Source organism: Elephas maximus, chromosome 15 (genome assembly GCF_024166365.1).
Source record: "Elephas maximus indicus isolate mEleMax1 chromosome 15, mEleMax1 primary haplotype, whole genome shotgun sequence".
Taxonomy (NCBI): Eukaryota; Metazoa; Chordata; class Mammalia; order Proboscidea; family Elephantidae; genus Elephas; species Elephas maximus.
Window position 1 is genome coordinate 3,550,728 of NC_064833.1, and position 26,979 is coordinate 3,577,706.

At 48.1% G+C, this 26,979-nt stretch overlaps 1 protein-coding gene across 4 annotated transcripts in view; it reads right to left on the reverse strand.

The window, feature by feature from the left end:
• The window catches only part of DENND3 (DENN domain containing 3), a 94,219-nt gene that overhangs the window by 14,177 nt on the left and 53,063 nt on the right, over positions 1-26,979 (reverse strand). For all 4 annotated transcript variants that reach the window (XM_049853499.1, XM_049853498.1, XM_049853497.1 and 1 more), the window contains exons 11-18: positions 25,980-26,083; positions 21,245-21,444; positions 17,220-17,741; positions 10,451-10,710; positions 8,921-9,091; positions 7,441-7,570; positions 3,732-3,833; positions 1,044-1,183 (exon numbers count right to left, since the gene is read on the reverse strand). In XM_049853499.1, coding sequence (XP_049709456.1) covers positions 1,044-1,183; positions 3,732-3,833; positions 7,441-7,570; positions 8,921-9,091; positions 10,451-10,710; positions 17,220-17,741; positions 21,245-21,444; positions 25,980-26,083 — 1,629 coding nt within the window. The remainder of the gene's footprint in view (positions 1-1,043; positions 1,184-3,731; positions 3,834-7,440; positions 7,571-8,920; positions 9,092-10,450; positions 10,711-17,219; positions 17,742-21,244; positions 21,445-25,979; positions 26,084-26,979) is intronic.

Here is a 26,979-nt window from a genome sequence, read left to right on the forward strand (position 1 = left end):
AGCAGGATTTGAAATGTTATTCTATCGTTAAAAAGTTCTTATAACCAAGAACAAGCAGAAAATAGTTAAATTTAGAATAAGAACTATAAAATTTCTCCTTAGGTATTTTTTGGAGGGTATAGGGTGGGTCGAAAGAAAGCATTATTAGACTTAGGTAACTATTCTGATTTACTGTGTCAGGATCCTGTTAGTCACTAGAGACTCATCATTTGAGTACACAGGGGAAGAGGTTTACCCATTTCTTACTGTCTTGCTAACATGTACAGTTGGCCCCCCAGGCATCTAGGAGGGAGCCGCACCCCTTCAGCCTTACGTATCTGAAGTCTTTCTGTTTGACAGCAGTTTTGAAAAGCATGTACTCTGGGTCCAATTGTCACAGTACTTTTAAATGACATCACAGAGCCATCAAAACTGATACTAAGTAATGCCTAATCCTCTGGTAGGTAGACTTCCCGAGACCACTGTTTTCACCTTGAACGTGAAACAATTCCTTCTATCAGGTAAAAGGCAGCAGGGCATAGGGATCTCCCCCTAGTGAGACCCCAGAGACCGTGGCTTCTTTCACATCTGTCTGTGTGGTGTCTTGACCAGGATGAAGCCCACCAGACAGATGCGTAGATGTGAAACTATTTTAAAGTATAAATGCAATTTAAATGTGGGACGGTACAGCCACCCTGGAGTCACAGACTTAAAGAGCAAAGAAAAAAGACCTGAGGTAACAGTAAAAGTGAAGCGTGCAGCTTAAGTGAACGTACGGAATAGTCTGTAAGTGGTAGTGATAAGCCGTAGCCAGTTCTAAGTCAGGAACAAAGAAACAAGGGAGGAAGAAAGGAGAAAAGAGTAAGGATGGGACAGACATTTAAGGTAAAGGCTCAGGATGAAAATTAAAACCTCCCCCTTGCAGAAGCTGCGTGCTGCTGTGGAGTGGCAGGGACATGGGTCCCACTGTCGTATGCAGGCTGCCCGGCTCACTTTTCAAAAGTCCCTCCTCAATCCGGAAGCTCTTGAGATGGTAGGGATTTCGTGGCATTCCGGGTACTCACCAGTTTAGACGCGCCCACTTTGAAGCAGTGCTGGTGGACCGTCCACGAGGAGGCATCAAACACAACCACCTTGCCTTCACTCAAAGCACACCATAATTTGGGGTGAGCGTCTGCAGTTTTTTCTGCTGGGTCAAGATGCCCTAAAGAGGAAAGCAACCCCAAAATGTTCAAAGGAGCCCCTTTCAGCACGTCAGCAGGTGAGGCGTGGGGGCTGGGTGCCTGCTCAGCACCAGGCACGGTGCTAGGTGCTGGACATACAGCGGCGAGCAGAAGCAGACTGACCGCCCTCACGGAGCTCAGAGTCTGTGCGCCACCTGGCTCCCATCAGACAACCACCCAGACAGGCACAGAAGCAGCTGTGACAACTTGTAGCTGGGCTGGATGTTTCTGTTTTTAAGGAGCCTAAAAATCTTTTTTCCAAATGGACCATTTAGTCCATTCACTAGGCTAATCATGGATCTGTTGAGGTTTAAGTCCACTACTTTAGTACTTCCTATCTGTCCAACCAGTTGGTTTGAATCACCTAGTCCATCCTGATTAAAAGAGGCCAGTCAGTTTTAAGGGAAACGGTGAAGCTAATCACTTGGATCTAAAAATACTTGGTTTATTCAGATGCCATGATGAGAAAGCCCTGGCCTGTGGTGTTAAGAATTCTAGTGAACTACCATGAACAAGTTCCTTCTGTGCTATGAGACCAGAACTGGATGGTGCCTGGCTACCATTTCTGAACATTCTGATCTAAGGGGCTATAGAAGAATCCTGATCAAAAGGGGAAAATGCAGAACAGAATTTCAAATTCCCATGGACTACAGACTTTCTGGAGCCGTGAAGGCTGCATGAACCCCTGAAACTATTGCCCGGAGATAATCTTTAAGCCTTAAACCAAAAGTATCCCCTGAAGTCTTCTTAAAACCCAACAACAGTTTAGCTTAACTCGTAAAGAATGTCTGCCTTGAGCATTGTGCTCTTTTAAAATCTATCTATATGGGATCGTACTGAAAACACCAACTCAAAAGCTTAGATAGGAACCTTGGTGGCCAGTGAGTTTGCATTACTGGGGGAAGAACAACCCAGAAAAGGAGGGTGAGGATGGTTGCACAACTTGAAGAATGTGAACAACGTCACTGAATTGTATGTGTGGAAACTGTGGAAATAGCATGTGTTCTCTGTGTATACCTCAACATCCTTCTTAGTTCAGTCAGGTACATGAGACTAAATGGGGAACCCCTGCCCAAAAGCAAAGACGAGCAGGCAGGAAGGGACAGGAGAACTGGATGAAGGGACACGGAGAACCCAGAGTGAAAAGGGAAAGGGGGAGAGTGTTGACAACGCAGGGATTGAAACTAATCTCACAAAACGAGTTGTGTATAAAATTTTTGAATTTATATACACTAAAAATTTTTTTAAATACAAAAAAAAATTTTTTAAGCCAAAACAGAAAAGAAATCTAGTAAAGTAAACCCAGAGCCGTGATTATGCTCCCGAGCAGGACGAAACGTGACCAGGCTCACTTCTCTTTCACAAGAGCTGGCTGGCTTCACTGGGCTTCTGTGACATTCACTGAGATAAAAACTCTCTTACAAAGTGTTTTACTGCAGAGCCTCTCTGTACCCACTGAAATGCAAATCTCCATGTCTGCGAATTGTCAGACAGCTGTGGGAAATCGTAAAACATCAAGAGGGCGAGAGACAAGAAACATCAGTGATACCAGAACCTAACCAAACCCACTGAGTGGATTCCGATTCATAGCGACCCTGTAGGACAGAGGAGGACAGCTCCATAGAGTTTCCAAGCTTGTCATCTCTATGGAAGCAGACTGCCATATCTCTCCCACGGAGCAGCTGGTGGGTTCGAACAGCCAACCTTTTGATTAGCAGCTGAGCGTTTCACCACTGCGCCACCAGGACTCCTCCTCTCATCAGTGATACTTACTGCCAGTTACTTCAGAAACAGATGAACTGGAAACAAAGTCACTGGATTTTAAAATTCTTTTTCTGTCTAGAATTAAGTGCCTTTGTTTTCCAACTCTACAGAACCTTCAATGTGACGCTTCCCGCCGCAATACTGTACAAGTCGGAATTAAAGGGTTCCTGACAGTCCTAAGCCTACAAGGCGGCGGGGATCTTTGTTTACACTCAGACGCTTGCCAGCACCAATTTCCTTCTCGTTTCATCATCCTAACGCAGCTGGTAGGGAGCTAGGAAATTTCTGTACAGAAGGAAGACTACGGAGCTGCAGGAACCAGACAATCACGTTGTAATATGTTCACATCAGTCAGTGTAAGCTGTCTGCACAGCTTGTAGGAAAATAAGCACCTGAGGGGAAGTCATTTCATCACATTAAGTAACTTCGAGGGAAATCAGGTGCGCGAACGTGCCTGGTGAACTCTAAATTGCCGTAAACGTGAACGTAGGGGGCTAGTGCTGCTGAGGGGACGTCACAGGCTCGAGCTCCTGCCCCAGCGCCTAATCCCTCCCAGGCCCTGCCCGAACCACGAGGTGGGTTCACAGAGAGGCCGCAGCGGCTTCCTCCCCACCACTCGGGGTTTCACCTCGAAAAGCAGAAAAGCACCCTGTCCCTGTTACTCTCTCACCTCAGGGCTGGCCTCGAACACAAGTCTAAACTTCTCAGATGGTTAAAAAAAAAACAAAAAAACAACGCAGGAAACGCCAAGCAGAGCTCCCTTACCTGGCGTGTACAACAAGACGTCAATGGCTTGTGGTGAAGTTTCTCCAGCTGAAGGGTTGATTTTGTGCTTCAGTGCTTCTGAGGTGGTTATCGGGACAGACACTGAAAGGCAAACTTTGAGTATTAGTTTACTCTGGTTGTCGTGTGTCGTCAAGTCGATTCCGACTCACAGCGACCCTGTAGGACAGGGAACTGCCCCATAGGGTTTCCAAGGCTGTAATCTTTAATAAAAAAATTATTTTTTTAACATTATGGAAAAAGACTGCCACATCTTTCTCCCGAGGAGTGGCTGATGGGTTCGAACAGCCAACCTTTAGGTTAACAGCCGAGCGCTTAGCCATTGCACCACCAGGGCTCCTATTAGTTTGCTAGGTATGATGAAATTGATTTTACCCAATCACCTCATAATTTCTGCTTTTTTTTAGGACATTAGTTTTTAGGTAAAACTTCAAAATTTGTGAAGCGGAAGCTCTCTTTGAAACCAGGCATCAAAGCAAAACCGCGCTTACCCAGGTGCCCTCTCTCTTGCCCTTACCTGTTCTGCAAACTTGCGAAAAGGACGGAAGAGGAAGAACACTGTCAAAGGCTTCGCTTTGGTCTGAATTCACCTCTGTTCTCAGCTACTAAACTATGTAATCTGACCTCTAGCCACACTCAACCAGCAGAGAGAGATTTAAATACTTCTCAATAACTAAAAATCCCCAACACAAAAGCCAAGAGAACCAATCCATGAGCACAGTTTCTCAAACCTGGCGTGACTGACAATTTGGCTGAGATAATCAATCCTTTGTTTGGCGGGGGGGTGGGGGGGGGGGCGGGGGGTGCTGTCCTGTGCACTATAGGGTGTTCAGCAGCACCCCTGGCCTCTAGCCACTAGACATTAGTGTTGTGTTGTTGGGTGCTGTCAAGTCCATTCTGACTCATACTAACCCCATATGACAGAGCATAACTGCCCTTTAGGGTTTCCTAGACTGAGCTGGAATTGACTTGATGGCAACAGGTTTGGGATTTTTTGTAATCTACAGGAGCAGATTGCCAGGTCTTTCTCCCATGGAGTTGCTGGGGGGGTTCAAACCGCCAACCTTTCGGTTAGCAGCCAACCATTTAACTTTTGCGCCACCAGGGCTCCTTAGACGCTCATCACAGCCTCGAGTTGTGACAACCAAAACTGTCTCCAGATATTGGCAAATCTCCTCCCTGGGGGCAAAGGGGGTGCAGAATGGCTGCTGGTTGAGAACCTGGCCCAGGAAGATAATCTTATGCTCTCCTTTCTCACTATTGCAAGGCCCAAAGCTACCTCCCCTCCGAAGTCTCCAGGACCACCCCGGTCTGCTGAATTGCTTCCTGCAGGGCACCTTCGAAGCCCCGTCAGGCAATCCCTGTGCTCAGCCATCTAAGGGGCTCTTTGTTACATACTTGCCAAGTGTTTGTCTTCCCTGGTCTCACTCACGCCTCACAACACTCGGAGGAGGCTGGTACTATCATTCCCATTTGTTAAAGCAATGAAAAAACTGAAACGCACAGACGTCCTGTGGTCTACTGAGGATGACCCAAGCCGTGGGAGGTCAACCGGTCTCCCCAGGACGCCAATCTGCCTCTCTGCCAGCACCTGCTGCTCTGAATTCAGTCTCAGATTATCAGTGAATTGTGTGTCTCTTTAGACCTTCCATCGTAAATGAGGCCACAAACTTAACTGAAGCCCAGGGCCACGTGTTGGGTCTCTTCACCTCGTTAAGCTTAAAACCAAACCAAAAACCAAACCCAGTGCCATCGAGTCGATTCCGACTCATAGCGACCCTATAGGACAGAGTAGAACCGCCCCATAGAGTTTCCAAGGTGCGCCTGGCGGATTCGAACTGCCGACCTAGCAGCTGTAGCACTTAACCACTATGTCGGGAAAATATTTCTGGACTTGTCCCCGGGCTCAGGAACTTGCGTGTGTTTTGTGGCCCTGAGCTTAGAGGATCCCCACGTTGCCATGAGCAGAGAGGGCGGGCAACGACTGAGGTGACCTGTCATCTGCTGGGTGTTACCAGGGAGACTGTAATCCGTTTACAGAGGAGTCAGAGGCTTTTTTATAAACTCCTGACAAAGATTAGGCCTGAGTTAGGAGTGACGTAAACAGCTCAAGTGTGGTATTTATTTGATGTTGTTCCTACTTAAGGGGGAAAAAAAAAGACAGATCAATCATTTTCTGGTCCCTTGGCTGTTAGAAAAGGACTTCTCCCTATCCCTCCAGCAGGCTTGGTGGCAGCGCAAGGCCCCTGACCATTCCGCTGTGACTGTGGCTTGAGGGACCTGGGAGAGGGGATGCTGGGGCCCTAAGCATCAGGTGTCAGTATGTGACAGATGTCACAGAGACAGCAATTTGTGCCAAAATGAATAAACACGTAACAAGTTTGTTTTTCCTAATTCTGAGGCAATGTTAAAAAAACAAAATAACATAGAAGAATCCTGATCAAAAAGGGGAGAACACAGAACAGAATTTCAAATTTTCATGGACTCTAGACTTTCTGGAGCCATGGGGGGTGGATGAACCCCTGAAACTATTGCCCTGAGATAATCTTTAAACCTTAAACCAAAAATATCCCCTGAAGTCTCATTAAAACTGAACAACGTTTAGCTTAACTATTAAAAAAAGGTCTACCTTGAGCATTATGCTCTTTTAGGACTATCTATATGGGATCAAAATTGACAACAGCAACTGGAAAGATGAGGTAGAAACCTTCGTTTACATTGCTGGGGGAGGAAGAGCTCAGAAAAAGAGGGTGAGAAGGGCGTACAACTCAAGGAATGTGATCAATGTCACCGAACTGGACAGGTAGGAGCTGCTGAATATTCTCAACAAAACAAAATAAAAATTTAAAAGGAAAAAAAACGGTGCTACAAGCAAAAATAAGTGTCATTAAAAAAAAGTCTCTACTTTGGTACTCTGTTTCATAACTTTGCACTGTTGGTTTCACTTAACATAATTATGTTAACTGTGCGTGTAGTTACGTTAATAGCAACAAGTTGTCCCCTGTGCATTTGTCAAGGTCCCTGGGTGATGCAAACAGCTTGCATGCAAACACAAACCTGCTCAGCAGTGACGTGGAAGAAAGGCCTGGCGATCTGCTTCCATAAAGATTACAGCCAATTAAGACCGGCCCATAAAACAAAAGGAGACCAAAGGGGCACACCAGCCCAGGGGCAAGGACTAGAAGGCAGGAGGGGACAGGAAAGCTGGTAATGGAAACCCACGGTCGAGAAGGGGGCGTGGCATTGCTGACCAGTGTCAGAAAACAATACGTGTACTGACTGTTCAATGAGAAGCTAGTTTGCTCTGTAAACCTGCATCTAAAGTACAATTTAAAAAAAAACATTACAGCCAAGAAAATCATACAAAGCTCAGTTCTACTCTGCAACACAGGAGGCACCATGCTTCGGAATCCACTCGACAGTAACAGGCTTGGCTTTCTCGGTTTTGCAGTCTTCCCTTCTTTTATGCAAATCATGAGACAATTGGTTTAGGGAATCATTTAAAAATTGAAACAAAATTCAAATAAAAGTAGCTAAAGTTATGCTATTTCCTGGACTTAAAAAATCTTTTCAAAAAAAGAATCCAAGGAACTAGGGATTGGTCTACTTGATAAAACAAATGCCAGCCAGATAAAATCACTAAAGCCTTATTCGAGACAGAGTGGCTAGGTCAAATACGGGCTTGTCTTACTTTCATTCTTCATCTTATCAAAATAAGACAACTTGGAGGCGGCGTAGATGGCGTTGGAGGACTGCAGCGTGCCGACGACAGCGTCCATCAGCAGCACGTTTGTCAGCGCCTGCTGGATGTACTGAGGGTCCTAAGAGAGAAGCAAAATAAATTCAACACAACACAGCTCCCTACAATCACTTAAAGACACGATCACACTGCACAAAACAATAACTTAAAGATGTTCTCTCAAAACAACATGAAGAGTTTAAATGAATGATCAATTTGGATTTGACGTCACATATTTTTTTTTTCTCTAGCTCAGTTAAGACAAATGTTAATCATTTATCCCAGGGGTCAGCAAGCTTTCTCTGTAACAGCCAGGCAGTAAATACTTCAGGCTTTGGAGGCCACATGGTCTCTGCTGCAACTACTCCACCCTGCCATTGTAGCATGAAAACTGTTGTGGACATCATACAAACAAACAGGCACGGCTGTCTTCCAGTAAAGCTGTATTTACCAAAGCTGCCCTCTGGCCCCGGTTTGGCTATACCGATGTACAATAAAGAAATGGAAGGGCCCTGGGCAGTAAGCCCAGATGGCTAGTCCTTAGGTTATAGAACTTTGGACTCTTAGGAAGGGCCTACTCCCATCTCCCACGCCCATATTCCTGACCTTGAATTTCTTCAGTCATTGGGAACACACCATCATAAACAGCACCTCCTCTGCCCCTGGACAGTCTGTTCTTTCTAACCTCTGCCCACGGGACTGGGTGTGGACTTCGCCTGGAATTCTCTGATGCTTAGCGGGACTGCAGATAACCCCTGTTGTCACCCCGCGTGACTAACCTACTCTGAGTCTTTGCCCATTCTTCTAAGGGGGCTCCTGTCTTACTTTGCCATTCAGACAATGCATGTCCCCCACCTATTAACTTTGTCTGCTGACTATGAAATCTTAATTTGCTGTAGTCAAAGCCGTCAGTGTGGCCCAAAGTAAACTAAGGTTCTCAAATCGCTAGGATATAAGCATCACCTGTAGAAGGAATCCGAGGCCCTGCCCTCTGCCATAACCTTCATCCTGTGAAGTTAGAGTGAAGAGTCACTCAAGACAGGTGTGCCTGAAATGCCCAATGCACACCGGCCAGATGGACAGTCAACCTGCCCAGCTCCTGTCTTCTAATCCCCGGGATGTCAAAGAAGGAGGAAGGCAAGGTGGGAGATGGCCCCATGGCAGCCCACGGCTCCCCAACTCCGCTCTCCTGCCTCTGAGCTTGCTCATCACAGCATGCCCAAGGCCACAGGCCTTTCACAGGGACACACAAACCACACCATCTCCAACGCCTGTGAGGAGACCAACTCTCACTCTACTTACAGGCCCAAGTCCGAGGTCCTCTGAGTTTTAACAGCTTTGTTATTACTGTATTATTATTATAAGAACACATGTATAATAAGACAAGCCTTGGGTTACGACAAAAAAGCAAAGCCACCACCGGTTCTCAGACCTTGTGGTCGTCCGCCAGCTTCTTTCCAGCCCACATCTCCTTCACCATCAGTTGCCAAAGGTCACACTCGGTTTTAAGGTTAGCTTCAAAGACTTCTTTTTTGGACACCATTTTAATTTTCAAAGTGGGAATTCTCAGGAGCAGGAAAGCTACTGTGGTACTTCTGACTTCCTACAGAGGCAGAAAGAGAGAACAAGTTTGAGTAACATCACACACAAAGTACTTCTGACTTCCTGGAGAGAGAGAAAGGTTGAGTAACATCACGCACAAAGTACTTCTGACTTCCTGGAGAGAGAGAGAAAGGTTGAGTAACATCACACACAAAGTACTCCTGACTTCCTACAGAGACAGAGAGAGTAATGTTGCATAACATCACACACAAAAAACATTTGGACTGATTAGAGAAAAAGGCAAAGGAGTATCTGAGACTAAACAGGAGTTTGTTAGCACATGCGAAAGGCAGTGTCTCCCGAGGGAGTCTCAGACCTCAGAGCTGGAAGGGGTGGAGGGGTCCAGAAGGTGACAGAACGGTCTGGAAGGGGGCACTCAGGCTCACGTCCTAACGCAAAAGGTGAAGAAGCAAACCGACACCCTGAAAGGTGGGGGCCTGCCCCAGAGGGTCCAGACAAGAGCCCCTGGGAATGGCCCAGAGTTGGGCAGTTGGGGTGGGGAGTGAGGACAAAGCAGGACATGGCCCTTGGGCTAGTGCTGGTCCCTCAGGAGGAGAGTCCAGGAGTGACGAAAGTGACCTCTCTTCAGAAGCGGGTAAAAGCCAAGCCAGGGGCTGCAGGCCAGGCATTTGGGAGCCATGGGGGAGTCCTGGGGGCCAGGAGTGTGACCTGTGAGTAACCCATCAACGCAGGCCCACCCAGCTGGATTCTTCCGCAGTGCTAAGATGATTCATCTTTCACAGCCTTCAATATTCCTCTTTCTTCGGAATTCCAGGAGGCAGCCTGGCAGAGCAGGTGTGGGAACCAAACCGAAGGAAAACGGACCAGCGGTTCACTGGTCCCCACTTACCCCGGGTTGCAGCTGTGGGGTTAGCCCTGTCCTGTGTCCCTGAATATTCGATTGTTGATTATGCAAAATGCTAGCATATCTAACATGCTTCTTATATTCCTCTTAAATTTGGGAAAATAAATATGAGGTATAAGGCGAATCAGATCTCCTCAGTGGGGGAAATGACTACCTTTAAAATATGTTGTTGTTGTGTGACATTGATTCCGACTCAGAGTGACCCCATGTGACACAGCAGAACTTTCCCACAGGGTTTCCTAGGCTGTAATCATTATGGGAGCAGATCATCAGGTCTTTTCTCCCAAGGGCAGCTGGTGGGTTTGAACCGCCAACCTTTTGGTTAGTAGCTGAAAGCTTTAACTACTGCTTATTCTACGGATGAGGAAACTGAGGCATGGGAAGGTAAGTGCCTCTCAGAGGGTCCACAGCCAGAAGAGTCCAGGTGTCCACTCCAGCTGCCCTCCCTCCTAAAGGCTGGCCAGTTCCAGAGCTGGCCGCCCATGGCCCACTCACCTCAATGTTTCTGAAGGTGGAGATCTCCACATAACCAGGTCTCCCTTCCGTGAGAAGGAACAGACGCTTCTGGGTCATGGCGATCTTGCCAACGCCATGGTTTGTCTTGACAGAGCTCGACAGCTTGTAGACACACTCGTTTTTATCCAGGTGCTCCATCACCGATGAAGGCAGGCTGACCTCCTGCGCCTCCACCTCCGCCTCCTTCCAGCAATTGTAGAAATCCCTGAAGGTTTCCGGGTCGATCTGTTTCTGGTGCCCTGAGTTTTGTAAGAAGAAAAGAGAGGTTTCTTATAACCACATCCGCAAGCTGTGCGTCAAGGGCCTTTGCTTACCTTAAAAAATCGTACGTTACCTGGGCAAAGCAGTGGACGTCCACCTGGACCTACGATACCCAGGAGGACATTTGTACTTGGTCTTCCCAGGCGCTTCCACTCCCCAGCACCGCAGGTGTCCAGGGTGGGGCACACAATCATGGCTGGGCCCATCAGCCCGTTCTAGCCCCTGACCCCAGTGATGGCCATGTGACCTAGACCAGGTAGTCACTGTAACTCTTAAGACTTCCAGTGGGAACACAGAGACATGGACACTCATTTCTGGTGGAGGAGGCCAAGGCATCTGCCACCACCGGAATGGGGCAGACCACAGGGACCTAGTCCTACGATACAGCAAAGAAACCAGATGCTTGGTGTACCGCCGAGCCACTGGATCAAGCCTCGCCTGGAGCCAGCAAGACCTACCTTTGTTCTCTTCAGTTACATGAGCAAATAGAGTCCTTTTATTGTTTGCAACCAAGATCATCTTAATTGGGGAACAACCTTTCCAAAGGTCCGATATTTGTGGGTTTTGGAACGAGAGAGGTGCCCCAGTCTGAAGCCCAGCTCCACGCTGTTCAGCTGTGAGTCCAGACGACCCGCCGGACAAGCCTGGTCCCTCCTCCATGAGATGGAGACAGTTCCGTCCCACTCTGTGTCACCAAGCCCTGCCAATTCTCACTCCCTTAGCATGTCGCTACACCTGCTCTCCTCCCTGCCTCCTACTGAGTTAGGCTCTGCCCTCTCCTGTGGCCTCAACCTGTCTGTTGCTCTGTCCTCTGTCACCGGAGAGCCCCATCACACCCGTACAGGAAGAAGCTCACGAACATTCCTGCCTTCAGAGCTGCCTGGCCCAAGTCACTCTGCAACCAGAATGACTTTTCTAAAATGCAAGCAGTGTCTACTCCTCCCTCCTTCAAACACGTCAGGGCTGCTCGTCCGTGTCAGCCCCAAATCCCCTGGGCCTGGGCCCCTCTGATCCTTTCACCCTTCTCTTCACGCCGCAGTACCTGTCAGACCAAGTTGGCCCCTGCAGTGCTGAGAACGATTATATGGCCCTTCTAGCATGGTCTCGTAACTCCCACAAATTGAGTGGGACTATGCAAATAAGGTACTTGTGGCCCACCAACGGGACTGGACAACCTGCTAATGCCAGTAAGGTACATGGAACTCTTGTGGGGGCGGGACTATGCAAATAAGGTATAAAAACCTAACCATTGCCATCAAGTCGATTCTAACTCATAACAACTGTGTAAAACAGAGCAGAACCGTCCCTTAGGATTTCCAAGGAGCGACTGGTGGATTCCAACTGCCAATCTTTTGGTTAGCATCCAATCTCTTAACCACTGCACCACCCAGGGCTCTAAATAAGTTTTATGGAACCCTAAAGAGGGGATTAATCAATTTTGCCATCCTGCTAGGCTTAAAATGAGTCAATCCCAGAGGTCGAGGGAGGACCTTACTACATCAAGAAGAAGAGCCAGGGGCAGTGTGTGTCCTTTGAACCTGGAGTCCCTGTGCTGAGAACCCCCTAGACCCAGGAGATAAGAGAAGGAACTGTAACACTGGAGACAGTGCAAGACAGGGTGGCAACAGCAAGAAGCAGCAGCAAGCATGGCAAAGACGGTGGCAGAAAGATGGCAGCAGCAGAACCAGGAGGCCAACACAAGATAGCATGGTGGGCTTCCTGGCCCACAGAGCAAGGCAGCTACAGTGAGCATGTGGACCCATGGAGCGAGAGAGCTGAGCTCCTTCAGGCAGGAGGCTTCCTGGTGGAGTGGGGTGCCTCCAAGCACTTATCAGCAGACCTATGAGCTCTGTAACACTTAACCAAGCAGGACAGAGGCCAGGCCAAGAACAAGAGCTGAGAGCCAGGAGCGAGGGCTGAGGGACGAGAGCTGAGAATGAAGGCCAACGGCTGCGGGCCCAGAAAGAGGCCTGCCTGTGGGCACAGCTGAGAAAATGTCTTCATTGAAGAACTATACCCTGAGTCATTCCTGTTACTTCCAAGTTGATTCTGATCCTGAATTGTAACTGTTACTTCCCTAATAAGCCCCATAATCGTGAGTACAGCCCGTGAGCTCTGTGTGGCCATTGCAAGGAATTATCGAACTCAGCAGAGATGCAGAGCGAGCCGTGGGAGGGACGGCTGGTGTCAGAACTGGACAACAGGTTGGAGAGAGGAGGCACGTCTGACCTCCACCTCACAGGCACCAGCCTCAGGCTGATCTTCTCATTATCCCCTCTGAAGTTAGGTCCTGATGCTACTACTACCATTGTATAACTACTTAACAGGCCATAAAAGCTGCCCTTGTGGCACAGCGGTTAAAGGGCTTGGCTGCCAACCAAAAGGTCAGCGATTCAAACTCACCAGCCGTTCCACAGGAGAAAGATGAGGCAGTCTGCTTCTGTAAAGATTAGAGCCTTGAAAAACGCTTCGGGACAGTTCTATTCATCCTACAGGGTCACTATGAGTCGAAATCGACTCAGTGGCTACAGGTTTTGGTTTAAACAAGCCATGTTGTCACGTGCCTCTATATACACTCATTCTGAGTTCTCAGACCAGAAAACTCTTACTCACCCTTCAAAACCCCAGGTGGAACATCTCTGTGTGCAGCTTTCCCTGAGAGGTCATCCTGCACTGGGTGGCCACTGTGCTACAAACACGCTTCCACCACGGCACTACTGCCTTTCACAACACTGCTATATACTGAGAACCGTCAGACACACTACACACACAGCCACATTTAATCCCCGCAGCCACCTTGGCAGGTACGCACTATTACTAGGCTCAGGCACAAACCAGGAAACTGAGGCACAGAGAGGCAAGCACCCTGCCGACAGGCCAGTAAGTGGCAGAGCAGCCCTGGGCCCGGGCAGACGCCCCCACCCAGCCCCTGAGCTGCTGCGTGTTAGGTGTGTGCCCCACTCCAGGAGGGTAAGAATTTTGTCTTTGTTGTCTCTGCCTGGCCAGGATCTGAAATGGCCAGAAGGCGTGGCCTCAGCATGGCTGTGTCCCCACTCTGGTCTCCATAACAAGGGTCGACACCGACAGTTAGCTGGGAATCTGACATCACAGCCACACTTCTGCTACCTGGAGCAGCCAAGTGGTCCCTGCAGCAATCTTAGGGGACGGCTGTGTGAAGGTGGTCGGTGCCCTGACAGGCTCAGGAGAAGGGCATTTCTTAACTTTTACACATGAATTCTAAATAAGAGCTGCCGACGTTGCTGGTATGAAGACGGATTAAAGGAAAGTCAGGCTTTGTGATCACCGTCGCTTCCCCCGCCACTGTCCCCCACCACCTTCCCTGTCTCAGCAAGGCACAGACGTTGAATGTTTACATCAAAATCTCCAACAGGTGGCAGGATTGGAAGTTCCTTTTTTTCTTTTTGCTTCTCTCTATTTATTGGAAACCCCGATGGTGTAGTGGTTAAGAGCTATAGCTGCTAACCAAGAGGCCAGTGGTTCAAATCCACCAGGCGCTCCTTAGAAACCCGATGGGGCAGCTCTGCTCTGTCCTTCAAGGTTGCTATGAGTCAGAATCAACTTGACGGCAACCGGTTTGTTTTTTTTGGTTTATTTCCTTATTTGTTTACAATGATCGTGCAAAAAAAAAAACACTGTCATCGGGTCAATTCCGACTCATAGCAACCCTGTAGGACACGGTAGAATTGCCCCATAGTGTTTCCAAGGAGTGCCTGGTGGATTTGAACTGCCAGCCTTTTGGTTAGCAGCCGAGTGCTTAACCGCTGCGCCACGAGGTCTGGTATGTTACGTAAACATTTTGTAAAAACCTAAGTCACTATTTAGAGAAGAAACACACAATAACAAGTGTATATGATAAACACACACCTGTTACACACTTGTTGGACTCACACACACCAACAATTGTGGGGATGGCTCCAGACTGACCAATGTTTTACACCAGGTCACCGTGAGTCAGAGCCAACTAGGAGGCAACTGACGACGACAACAAACATACACGTGTGCAATTTTTAAGACTGAAGTCAGTGAAGAGGGCGAAGACTGAGGGTGGCTGGGTGCACCTAGGGGGGTGGTACCTGCTGACCCCTGGAAGGCTGGGTCTTTGGGATCCCCTGCGCCCAAGCAGCAGAGGGCATCAGCTCCCTGCCAGCCTCACACAATTGCCACTGGCGCCATCTTCCGTTTGAGAAATGCCATTCAGGGTGGCTGCCTGCTTCCTGGCACCTGGTCTACACTTCCTGATGGTTCAGAGTGCTCGCGTTCTAATCAGAAGCTTTTGTCATCTTAATTGAACACCACATAACAGGATGTTTAGTTAAAAAGAAATCAGAAAACAAGCGAGACAAATGGGAGAGAAACTGCAAAGCAATGGCTTAATAAACGTTAGCATCCACAGAGCTTCTGAGGCTGTCCAGCCTCATCCCAGGACAAATCCTCTCACTTCGGGCCACAGGAAGTCCTAGAGCCGCCAAGGGCAGAGTGGGTATCCGAGAACCTGCAATACCGGTTCTCACCGACAGAGGGCAGCGCAGGGCCGCACATGACAGGACGACTCTGGTCTGTGGCAGTCGGGCTGAAGACCTCAAAGCACCCCCAGGGAGAGAGCAGAGACTAAGAAAACCTGTTATATGTAGGGACAGCACCCACCAGACTGGCCTGTGATCCTGCCAGGGCTCCAGAGGGAATCGGTGGGCACACCCCCACAGCTATGCACATACCCTGGGCGACCTCAAACACCCAGGACCACGCACACACCCAGGAGCATGCATGTACACCCAAGACTACACACATACCCAGGACCACACTCACACTCAGGACCATGCATGTATACCCAGGACCACACACACACCCAGGAGCATGCACGCACACCCAGGACAGCCTCGAACATCCCGGGACCACACACACACCCAGGAGCATGACACACCCAGGGTGACCTTGCACACCCCGGGACCACACACACACCAGGACCATGCATGTACACCCAGGACTACACACACACCCAGGACCACACGCACACCCAGGACCCTGCATGTACGCCCAGGACTACACACATACCCAGGACCACACGCACACCCAGGACCACACGCACACCCAGGACCACATGCACACCCAGGACCACACGCACACCCAGGACCACATGCACACCCAGGACCACACGCACACCCAGGACCATGCATGTATACCCAGGACTACACACACACCCAGGACCACACGCACACCCAGGACCACATGCACACCCAGGACCATGCATGTACACCCAGGACTACACACACACCCAGGACCACACGCACACCCAGGACCACACGCACACCCAGGACCACGCACACACTCATGGCCGTACATACCACCATGTGGACACCCAGGACTACAAGTACACCTGCAGCCATACACACACCCAAGTGCTGCTACTCGAGTGCTGTCTACGAGTCCCTCTTGTGTCCCCTCTTCTGGGCCAGAAGGAACTCACACCTCTATGCTACCCTGACGCCCACCACTGCCAAGGTGGTGCTGACTGCCCAAGAGATGCCACCTATCCTGCTGAAGGGGAAGCTGGGTCCTCTCGTCCCTGTACCTCCAAAGCACAGCACACAGAGGTGACCAAAGACAGCTGGACACACAGAGGTGACCAAAGACAGCTGGACTGATTGGACCATCTTCCGGTTAATCAGCTGGGGCCAATGAAGAGCAGTTGATCTCGTCACTCACAGGAGTCACGTGTTACGAAGTCACCAGTAACTGAATGCATAAATGCCAAGCAGTTGCTCCAGCGGAAATGTAGGGCTAGGTTCCCGTGAGCCTCTAGTCACAACATTCTTGTCAGCTGACCCATACATAACCTAGCCTCATGTGTATTTCGTTTAAAGACACCTTGTTTAATACACCTTGTTGATCAGCACTGAACTCATGTCCAACAGCACTATAATTCACACCTGAACGAAGCTTACCTACCATATTTCCTCTATAAAGCTCAACCCCGCCTTCTGTGCTCAGGGACACCAGGCGGCACTTTAGCACTACGCCTGGGGGCCATTTTGAAACAGCGAAATCACCAACAAAGAGCGCAGAAGAGTGAAAAGCATGGCACTAAACATCCCACAAAAAAGGCACCTGTTTGCCGCATGCGAGCTGAAACAAGAAGGCAGAGCACTGGCTTGCTCAGCCTCAGGGGAAGCATGTGTGCGGGGTGACTCAGACATCGTGCTGCTCCCAGCACGTCCGTGAGTGACCACAAAGGCGCTGCCAGTACTGATCTGGGGACTACCAACAGATTTTGGCGAGCAGGTGAAGTAGCAGATACGGAATCCGTGATTGACGAGGATAGACTGTAATTAAATTATTGCACCACGTAGGAACAGAGAGTACCTACATCAACATGCTGCCGCATCTGTCCTGCAGGGGGCAGTCTCACCTACCTGCTGACTAGTGTATTTAAGTGACATGATCAGGCCTGGGCGTCCTGTCCCCTTACCTACAGTCAATGCGTCAAACAGGCGGTGTATGATGTAGGTGTCCTTCACGATCCCTGACTCCTGAACCCTCTTCACGAAGTCATCCAGCTGCATGTGTTTCTTGGGGAGCTCGAAGTTCTTCACATGGTCGTCAGCCTTGGCCACCTCCCTGGGCTTGTCCACAACTTCCTTGATGAGCCTTTTCAGCTCAGGGGTCCGCTCGACCTGGGCAAGCTCGGGGGCAGACATCAACGCCACAGTCCTCTTGACGAGGTCGGCGGGGAAAATCCTTATGTCAGTCTTGTATAGATTCTGGAAGTCCAGGAGGGCGTACAGCAGCTTGCCTTGCACCAAGTGAATGAATCCGCGGAGGTAGAAGTAGCAGGCCAGAAGCACCGAGTTGTCAGGGCCCAGAAAGCTCATGGCTTTGCTCAGGAGGTCGACAAAGTCAGCGTAGTAAGTTTGTACACACTGAGTCACCAGCGGAAAGTGTACTTCTGGAATCTCGAATGTATAGATTGATTTAGGGGCCACATCCTCAGCTAAAAAATTAAGGAAAAAAAAATTAGCACAAAGCTTAAAAATAAACACCGGCACCTCTCACCTCCTTTTACTGAGGTCCGTGTGTTGTTCATGTCCTAACCCATTGCCACTGAGTCGATTCCGACTCATAATGACCCTACAGGACAGAGTAGAACTGCCCCATAGGGTTTCCAAGGCTGAAAATCTTCACAGAAGCAGACTGCCACATCTTTCTCCCACGGGGCAGCTAGTGGGTTTGAACTGCTGACCTCTTGGTTAGCAGCCAAGCCCTTAACCACTGCGCCATCAGGCTCCTTGTTCATGCCCTGGGTTGCCAAATAAAGCGAGAACCCTCTAGTCACTGTGCTAGGTGAAACAGCCAGACACAAAGGCCCCATATCGCAGGACCTCGTTTATATAAACATCCACAACAGGCACGTTACAGACACACACAGTAGATTAGAGGTTTGGGGAGGGTGGGGCAGTTCTGGATTATACCTGTGGGTGAAATCCCATTTGTGAATAGGGTTTTCTATGTTGTGCTAAGATGTGGCAGTCTGCTTTCTTTTTGGGGCAATGAAAACGTTCTGCAGCCAGGCAGCTGACAGTTGGCACATTCACCACACTGTGGGCGTACCTGATGTCACTGAACGGTGCGCTTTTAAATGGCAACAGTGGTAAATTCTGTTGTTGTTACTGGTCCTTTAGCTGCCATCCAGTTGGCCCCTGACCCACGGCAGCCCCATGCACAAGGGAACAAAAGGCTGCCCGGTCTCACACCCTCCTTGTCATTGTTGTGGACTGGGCTACTGTGGTCCACAGCGTTTTTACTGGCTGATTTTCAGGAGATCACCAGGCCTTTCTTCCTAGTTTGTCTTAGTCTGGAAGCTCTGCTGAAATCTGTTCAGCATCATAGGGACAAGTGGTGGCTGCAAATGAGGTGCACCTGCCAGGACTTGAACCCAGGTCTCCTCCCTGTAAGAGGAGAAGGCTACTGCTGATCCACCATTTTACCACAATAAATAAATAAACACACACAACAGACAAACATACACAGACAAAGCAAGACTCAGTGTGCTGCCCAGAGGCTGAACAAACAAGAAGCCCCTCATTTTGCTCCCATCGCGCCCTGAGAACAGGGATTGCTACCGCTCATTAACTTTATCTGCTAAACTATTAATACCACATTGAAACAGCTGGTGTGAGGCTTTCCTTGAGGATGAAGCTAACAGCATAAGCCACGATAAGCCATGTCATTTATCTCACCAACAACCCTGTCAGGCAGGCATGAGTATCAACACCCCCATTTTATGGATGTGGAAACTGAGGTTTCTGGACTAGGTCACTTGCCCCAGGTACACGATACTAAGTGCCAGAGCCAGAATTTAAGCCAGGTGTGTCTCACCAGTTCCGTCAACCAATATCACCTAAGGGCCTCCTGGGTGCTAAACACGGTTTAGGCTTTGGCTCCTCCTCCCCTGGGAGCTCCCCTGGCTGGGAACCAGAGAGTCCTTCACAGAGCCCTAGAGGAGGTCAGCCCCACAGGCAAGCGGGGTCTCAGCCCTAAAGCCTGGAAGGGGAGAAAGGAGCACTGAGGACAGGAGGGTGTGAAGGCACAGAGAAGAGATCAGAGCACAAGGTGAGAGGAGCCGGCCACCACGTGCAGAGCAAAGGTACCACCACGTTCCACAGAAGAAACACAGGCCCAGAGGGAGCTAGGATGTGACTCACCCAGGGTCACACAGCCAGAAGGTGGCTGCCCAGGGTACTCCGACCAAGCAGGTTCCCCTGCACACTAGCTCTAGGCCACAGCACTCTGTTGTTAAGGAGTCTGGGTGTCACATCAGGGGCAATGTGACTCTTCACTGGACACGTGGCCCCTGTGGGACTTGGCCCCGCCAGCACATCACCTGGCCTGCTTCTGCCTCTCACACCAGCTAGGCAGAACAGCCCAGAAAGGAGCCCTGATGGCAAACGTCCCCGACGTCACACCCAACATGCTCCTCTGCAGCTTACCCGGAAATGAAGCTGGCTCCCACAACACACGACACGCTCTGTGGCAGCTCGTCTCCCAGGAGACGCCACATCACACGAGAAGCCGCAGCTGCGTTTCACGACACGCAGACCGGCTCCTGCTGTCCCTCCGCCTTCCCCAGACCCAGAATGCACCGCTCGTCCTCTGCTGTTCTTCCCATCTCTGCTGAAACGTCTGTCCTGGCCCCCATCACGAAGAGCCCCCACCACCGGGCCCGACCTTGCTTTGCTCGTCTTCATGACACGCAGTGCCCAGCATCACATTATCTGCTCACTGTCAGCTCCGTGCGGGTGAGGGCACTCAGCCCTCTGTACCCCATTGCCTAGAAAGAGCCTGGCTCATTGTGGAACTACTATGTGCTGTCACCATTAAAAATCTGTATATGTAAATATGCAGAATATATATATATACACACACACACATCGGAGCCCTCGTGGTGCAGCAATTAAGAGGTCAGGCTGCTAACCCAAACGTTAACAGTTTGAATCCACCAGTCACTCCATGGAAGCTTTATGAGGCAGTTCTATTCTGTCCTATAGGGTCACTATGAGTCAGAATCAACTTAATGGCATACAACATATACACACACAGACATATATATACGCAGAGCCCTGGTGGTGCAGGGATTAAGAGCATGGCTGCTAACCAAAAGGTTGGCAGTTCGAATCCACCACCCATTCCTTGGAAACCCTATGGGGCAGTTCTACTCTGTCCTATAGGGTCACTATGAGTTGGAATCAACTCGAGGGCAGTGGGTTTTGATTATATATGGATACACACATATCCATACATATGAACACAAACACAGACATACAATATGAGTCCATCCTCATTATTCATGGACTCAGTATTCGTGAATTTGCCTGCTTGCTAAGATTTATTTATAATCCCCAAATCAACAGTTGTGGCATTTCTGTGGGCTTTCGTAGATATGAGTCAATTCAGACTCAAGGCGACCCCGTGTGTCAGAGTAGAACTGTGTTCCACAGGGTTTCAGTGGCTGAATTTCCCGGATGCACATCACCAGGGCTTCCTTCCAAGGCACCTGAGTGGACTTGAACTCCCACCCTTTTGGCTAGCAGTTCAGCGCATTCACCGTCTATCACACAGGGACTCCCGTGCATGCACAGAGTGGTGAAAAATTTGAGTCCCTCAACACTCAGGCCTGGCTTGCTATTCACTACTCAGTGTCCCCAGGAACCTCACAGAGAACAGCTACTGCACAAGATGAGGCTCGGCTGTATATGTACATGGAACGGACCAAAACTGCTTACAGCGGTTATCTTTAGCAGTGGGATCGGGGGATAGAAAAGAGAGACAAGAAATCATTTTCCACGATAAACATGGCTTGCAAAACATTTCAAATAATTAAACTCCTTAAAAAATCACTCCCTTCTACTAAAGTAAGTTGTGATTTCTTTCAGTGTCTTGCAACGTTAGAATCAGATTGCCGAGAAAGCGCGCGTCAGAAACAGGTGATTCTATCACCTCTGCTGCAGCCTTTACAGCTCACAGCGTCGACCTGGCGGAGCGAGGACTTTCTGGGTTGCACCTCGACAACTGTGATGTCCTGGAGGTCTGGCATGCTGACCACCATCCGCCTCTGAGCCGCCTTCTGCAGGGAGGACCTCTGCAAAGCCATCTTCTCGACGGTCAGTCTTCTGGGACTGATAAGCATCCCATTTATCCTGGGGTAAGAGAAGGCAAAGCTTTATTTTGCTCACATAATGATGCTTGAAGAGCGAGTCTCAACTAAGTGTGTGTTCCATCGTGTGACCGGTATCCCACGCTCCCATGCACAGGTGGACGGCAGAGTGATAATACGTTGTCCAAAACTCGGAACAGACCACAAGGTTAAAAACAAACAGCAGCATCAGAGAGCACATTGGAGGGGTTTCAGGAAAGGCATCTCGGAAGAGATGGAAAATAAGATGCCCTTTGAGGACGGGTAAAAGTGTGGGGGAAGAGAGGGAACATGAGAGAGAATGGCATGGATGAAGACCCGGAGGTGTGAACGCAGGAAGTACACTAATGTGGGGTGCATTCAAAGTATCCCCCAAGATAAGTAAAGCATTACTGAAAAAGAAGAACAAAGTAGGAGGCCTCACTCTACCAGATTTTAGAACCTAGTATACCGCCACAGCAGTCAAAACAGCCTGGTACTGGTACAACAATAGATACAGAGACCAATGGAACAGAATTGAGAATCCAGACATAAATCCATCCACATATGAGCAGCTGATATTTGACAAAGGCCCAAAGTCAGTTAAATGGGGAAAAGACAGTCTCTTTAACAAATGGTGCTGGCATAACTGGATATCCATCTGCAAAAAAATGAAACAAGACTCATACCTCACACTATGCACAAAAACTAACTCAAAATGGATCAAAGACCTAAATATGAAATCTAAAACAATAAAGATTATGGAAGAAAAAATAGGGACAACATTAGGAGCCCTAACACATGGCACAAAAGTATACAAAACATTACTAACAATGCAGAAGAGAAACTAGATAACTGGGAGCTCCTAAAAATCAAACACCTGTGCCCATCCAAAGACTTGACCAGAAGAGTAAAAAGATTACCCACAGGCTGGGAAAAAGTTTTTAGCTATGACATTTCTGATCAGTGCCTGATCTCTAAAATCTACATGATACTGCAAAAACTCAACTACAAAAAGACAAATAATCCGATTACAAAATGGGCAAAAGATACGAACAGACACTTCACTAAAGAAGACACTCAGGCAGTGAACAGATACATGAGGAAATGCTCACCATCGTTAGCCATTAGAGAAACGCAGATCAAAACTATAATGAGATTCCATCTCACGCCAATGAGGCTGGCATTAACCCAAAAAAACACAAAATAATAAATGTTGGAGAGGTTGTGGAGAGACTGGAACAGTAATACACTGCTGGAGGGAAATGTAAAATGGTACAACCACTTTGGAAATCGATTTGGCACTTCCTTAAAAAACTAGAACTAGAACTACCATACGATCCAGCAATCCCACTCCTTGGAATATATCCTAGAGAAATAAGAGCCTTTACACGAACAGATATACGCACACCCATGCTCATTGCAGCACTGTTTACAATAGCAAAAAGATGGAAGCAACCAAGGTGCCCATCAACAGATGAATGGATAAATAAATTATGAATTATGATGTATTCACACAATGGAATACTATGCATCAATGAAGAACAGTGAGGGATCTGTGAAACATTTCATAACATGGAGGAACATGGGAGGCATTATGCTGAGTGAAATTAGTCAGTTGCAAAAGGACAAATATTGTATGAGACCACTATTATAAGAACTCAAGAAATAGTTTAAACAGAGAAAAAAATATTCTTTGATGGTTACGAGAGGGGGGAGGGAAGGAGGAAGAGAAAGGTATTTGCACTAATTAGATAGTAGATAAGAACTAATTTAGGGTGAAAGGAAAGACAACACACAATACAGGAGAGGTCAGCACAACTGGACTAAACCAAAAGCAAAGAAATTTCCTGAATAAACTGGATGCTTTGAAGGCCTGCATAGCAGAGGCGGGGGTTTGGGGACCATGGTTTCAGGGGACATCTAAGTCAATTGGCATAATAAAATCTATTAACATTCTGCATCCCACTTTGTAGAGTAGTGCCTGGGGTTTTAAATGCTAGCAAGCAGCCATCTAAAATGCATCAATTGGTCTCAACCCACCTGCAGCAAAGGAGAATGAAAAACACCAAAGACACAAGGTTAAGTATGAGCCCAAGAGACAGAAAGGGCCACATAAATCAGAGGCTACATCAGCCTGAGACCAGAAGAACTAGATGGTGCGGGCTACAACCAATGACTGCTCTGACAGGGAACATAACAGAGGACCCCTGAGGGAGCAGGAGAGCAGTGGGATGCAGACCCCAAATTCTCATAAAAAGACCAGGCTTAATGGTCTGACTGAGACTAGAAGGACCTCGGTGGTCATGGTCCCCAGACCTTCTGTTAGCCCAAGACAGGAACCATTCCCAAAGCCAACTCTTCAGACAGGGATTGTACTGGACAATGGGATAGAAAATGATACCAATGAAGAGTGAGCTTCTTGGATCAAGTAGACACATGAAACTATGTTGGCATCTCCTGTCTGGAGGGGAGATGAGAGGGCAGAGGGGCTCAGAGGCTGGCCATATGGACACAAAAAGAGAGAGTGGAGGGAGGGAGTATGTGGTCTCATTAAGGGGAAAGTAATTAGGAGTATCTAGCAAGGTGTATATAAACTTTTGTATGAGAGACTGACTTGATTTGTAAACTTTCACTTAAAGCACGATAAAAATTAAAAAAAAAAAAAACCACAAAGTATCCCCCAAGAACAAAAAATATACCCATTGCCGTTGAGTCGATTCCGACTCCTAACGACCCTAGGAATAAGGAAGACCAAAGAAGAATTGATGCCTTTGAATCATGGTGTTGGAGAAGAATATTGAATACACCATGGCCTGCCGAAAGAACGAACAAATCTGTTTGAGAGAAGTACAACCAGAATGCTTCTTAGAAGCAAGGATGCCAAGGCTATGTCTCACATACTTCGGACACGTTGTCAGGAGGGACCAGTTCCTGGAGAAGGACATCATGCTTGGTAGAGGATCAGCTAAAAAGAGGAAGATCCTCAACGAGACGGATTGACACAGTCAGTGCAATAATGGGCTCAAACATAGCAACAATTGTGAGGATGGCACAGGGCCAGGCAGTGTTTCGTTCTGTTGTGCATAGGGTCGCTATGAGTCGGAACTGACTCGACAGCACCTAACAACAGCGACCCTATAAGACAGAGTAAAACTGCCCCACAGGGTGTAATTTTAAGGGAGCAGACTGCCACATCCTTCTCCCATGCAGCGGCCGGTGGGTTCAAACCACTGTGCCCCCGGGTTCGTTCACATCCATACAGTGGTTTGTTATCTAGAGATAGAAAGAAATGAGCTATCAAGCTGCTAAAAGACACAGAGCAACCTCAAATGCACACTGCTAAGTGAAAGAAACCAGTCTGGAAAAGCTACACGCACTATAATTCCAATGACAGAACATTCTGGAAAACGCAAAACTACAGAGACAGTGAAAAGGCTAGTGGTTGCTGGCAGGCGGGGGGCAGTGAAGAGGTGGAGCAGAGGACATCCTTAAGGGGGTGAAATTGTCCTATACAATACTGCAGTAGTGGACACACGACACTATGCACTTGTCCAAAAGCCATAAACTGTACAAAGAGTAAACCCTAATGTAAGCTGTGGACTTCAGTTAATAACACTGTATTACCATCAGCTCATCAATTGCAAAAAAATGTAACATGTTAATAACAGCAGAAACTGGGTGCAGAAAGCAGAGGGGGTACCCCGGGACTCTCTGTGCTTTCTGCACAATTTTTCTGTAAACCTAAAACTGCTCTAAAAAATAAAGTGTATTTGTACACACACGTACGTACGTACATACATACATACATATAAAAAACTAAGACCAAAACCAAACTCATCGCTGTCAATTCTGACTCATAGCGACCCTGTAGGACAGAGTAGAACTGCCCCATAGGGCTTCCAAGGCTTAGCGGCTGGTGGGTTCTAACTGTTGACCTTTTGGTTAGCAGCCGAGCTCTGGACAGAGTAGAACTCCCCCATAAAGTTTCCAAGGAGTACCTGGTGGATTCAAACTGCCGACCTCTTGGTTAGCAGCCATAGCACTTAGCCACTACACCATCGGGGTTTCCTGTATATATATATATATATATATACTTATATACAGGCATACGCATATATATATATATATATATATATATATACACATATATATATACATATACATATATATATATACATACACACACATATATTGGGTCCTGGTGGGGCAATGATTAAGCATTTGGTTGCTAACCAAAAGGTTGGCAGCTCAAATCCACCAGCCACTCCTTAGAAAGCTTATGTGGCAGTTCTACTGTCCTATAGGGTCCACAATCAACTCGACAGCTACGGGTTTTTTTTTTTAATAATATATTTTTATACACATATGTATAAATGTGTGTATAAATATACACATAATATACAGAGAGATAAGCTTGATTATCTGTTGCCCAACTCATTACGAACTTCTAAACCTAAAGACTCTTCTGATTGGATTTATTGTAACATTCCCTCCAAATAAAATGATGCAATTTAGGCACTTGGGTCCCGTGCACCCACCATGTAACAACACAAGTACCTGTCTTCCTCCGACTGCGTGCTGAGCTCCATTTGCGCAAAGGCGTCCATCCTCCTGCTGAGCCGGGCTTTCAGGAAAGAGTGAAACATGTAGGTATCTAAAACCTGAAACAGATAACGAGACGCTCCTTACTGCGAAGCACAGCTCAAAGCCCCTTCATCTCAAAGCTGGTTCTTGATGGGTCTTTCTTCACTGACCGGTGGACTTAGAACGCTTACCAGCACCTGGCTCCTTTGGGCAGAAGTTCCTAAAAACAAGCGCCTTTCTTAATTTATTAAAATTTACTACTATTATACTTTATCTCCTGGCCTGCCAGTCTGAAAGAATCGGGTACTCTTTGCATTTCCAAAGGAACCCCTGGATGGTGCAAAAGGTTAAGCACTCAGCTACTAATGGAAAAGTTGGCTGTTCGAATCTACCCACAAATGCCTTGAAAGAAAGGCCTGGCGATCTGTTTCCGAAAGATCACATCCATTGAAAACCCTACGGGACGCACGTATACTCTGAACCACATGGGGTCACCATGAGTCAGAATCGACTTGACAGTTGGGGTGGACTGGATTTCAAAACCCCAACCCCCTCACCCAGTACGGCAGCGACATACCCCACCTCTGTTTCTCCCTGGGTTCTCTGGTCTTCTGGGTAAAAAAGACAGGATTCTTGCACGTGTGGCCCTCTCACCACCAGCCCCTCCCCTCTCAGCAGACACATCGGCCTGGGTTCCATCTGTACAAGGCCCTTCCACTCCTCTCACGGGACTCAGCGGTCCCCGTGGTAAATTGTGAACCCCAGAAATACATGTGGTAAATCTTGACCCTGTACCTGTGGATATAATTCCATCTGGGAATAGGGTTTTCTTTGTTTGTTAATGAGGCCGTATCGGTGTAGGGCATGTCTTGAACCTAATAACTTCTGAGACATAAAAGGAGATTAGGCACAGAAGCACAAATGAGGGAAAAACAGATGCCAGGTGGAGACGCCACGAGAAGAACCCTAGAGA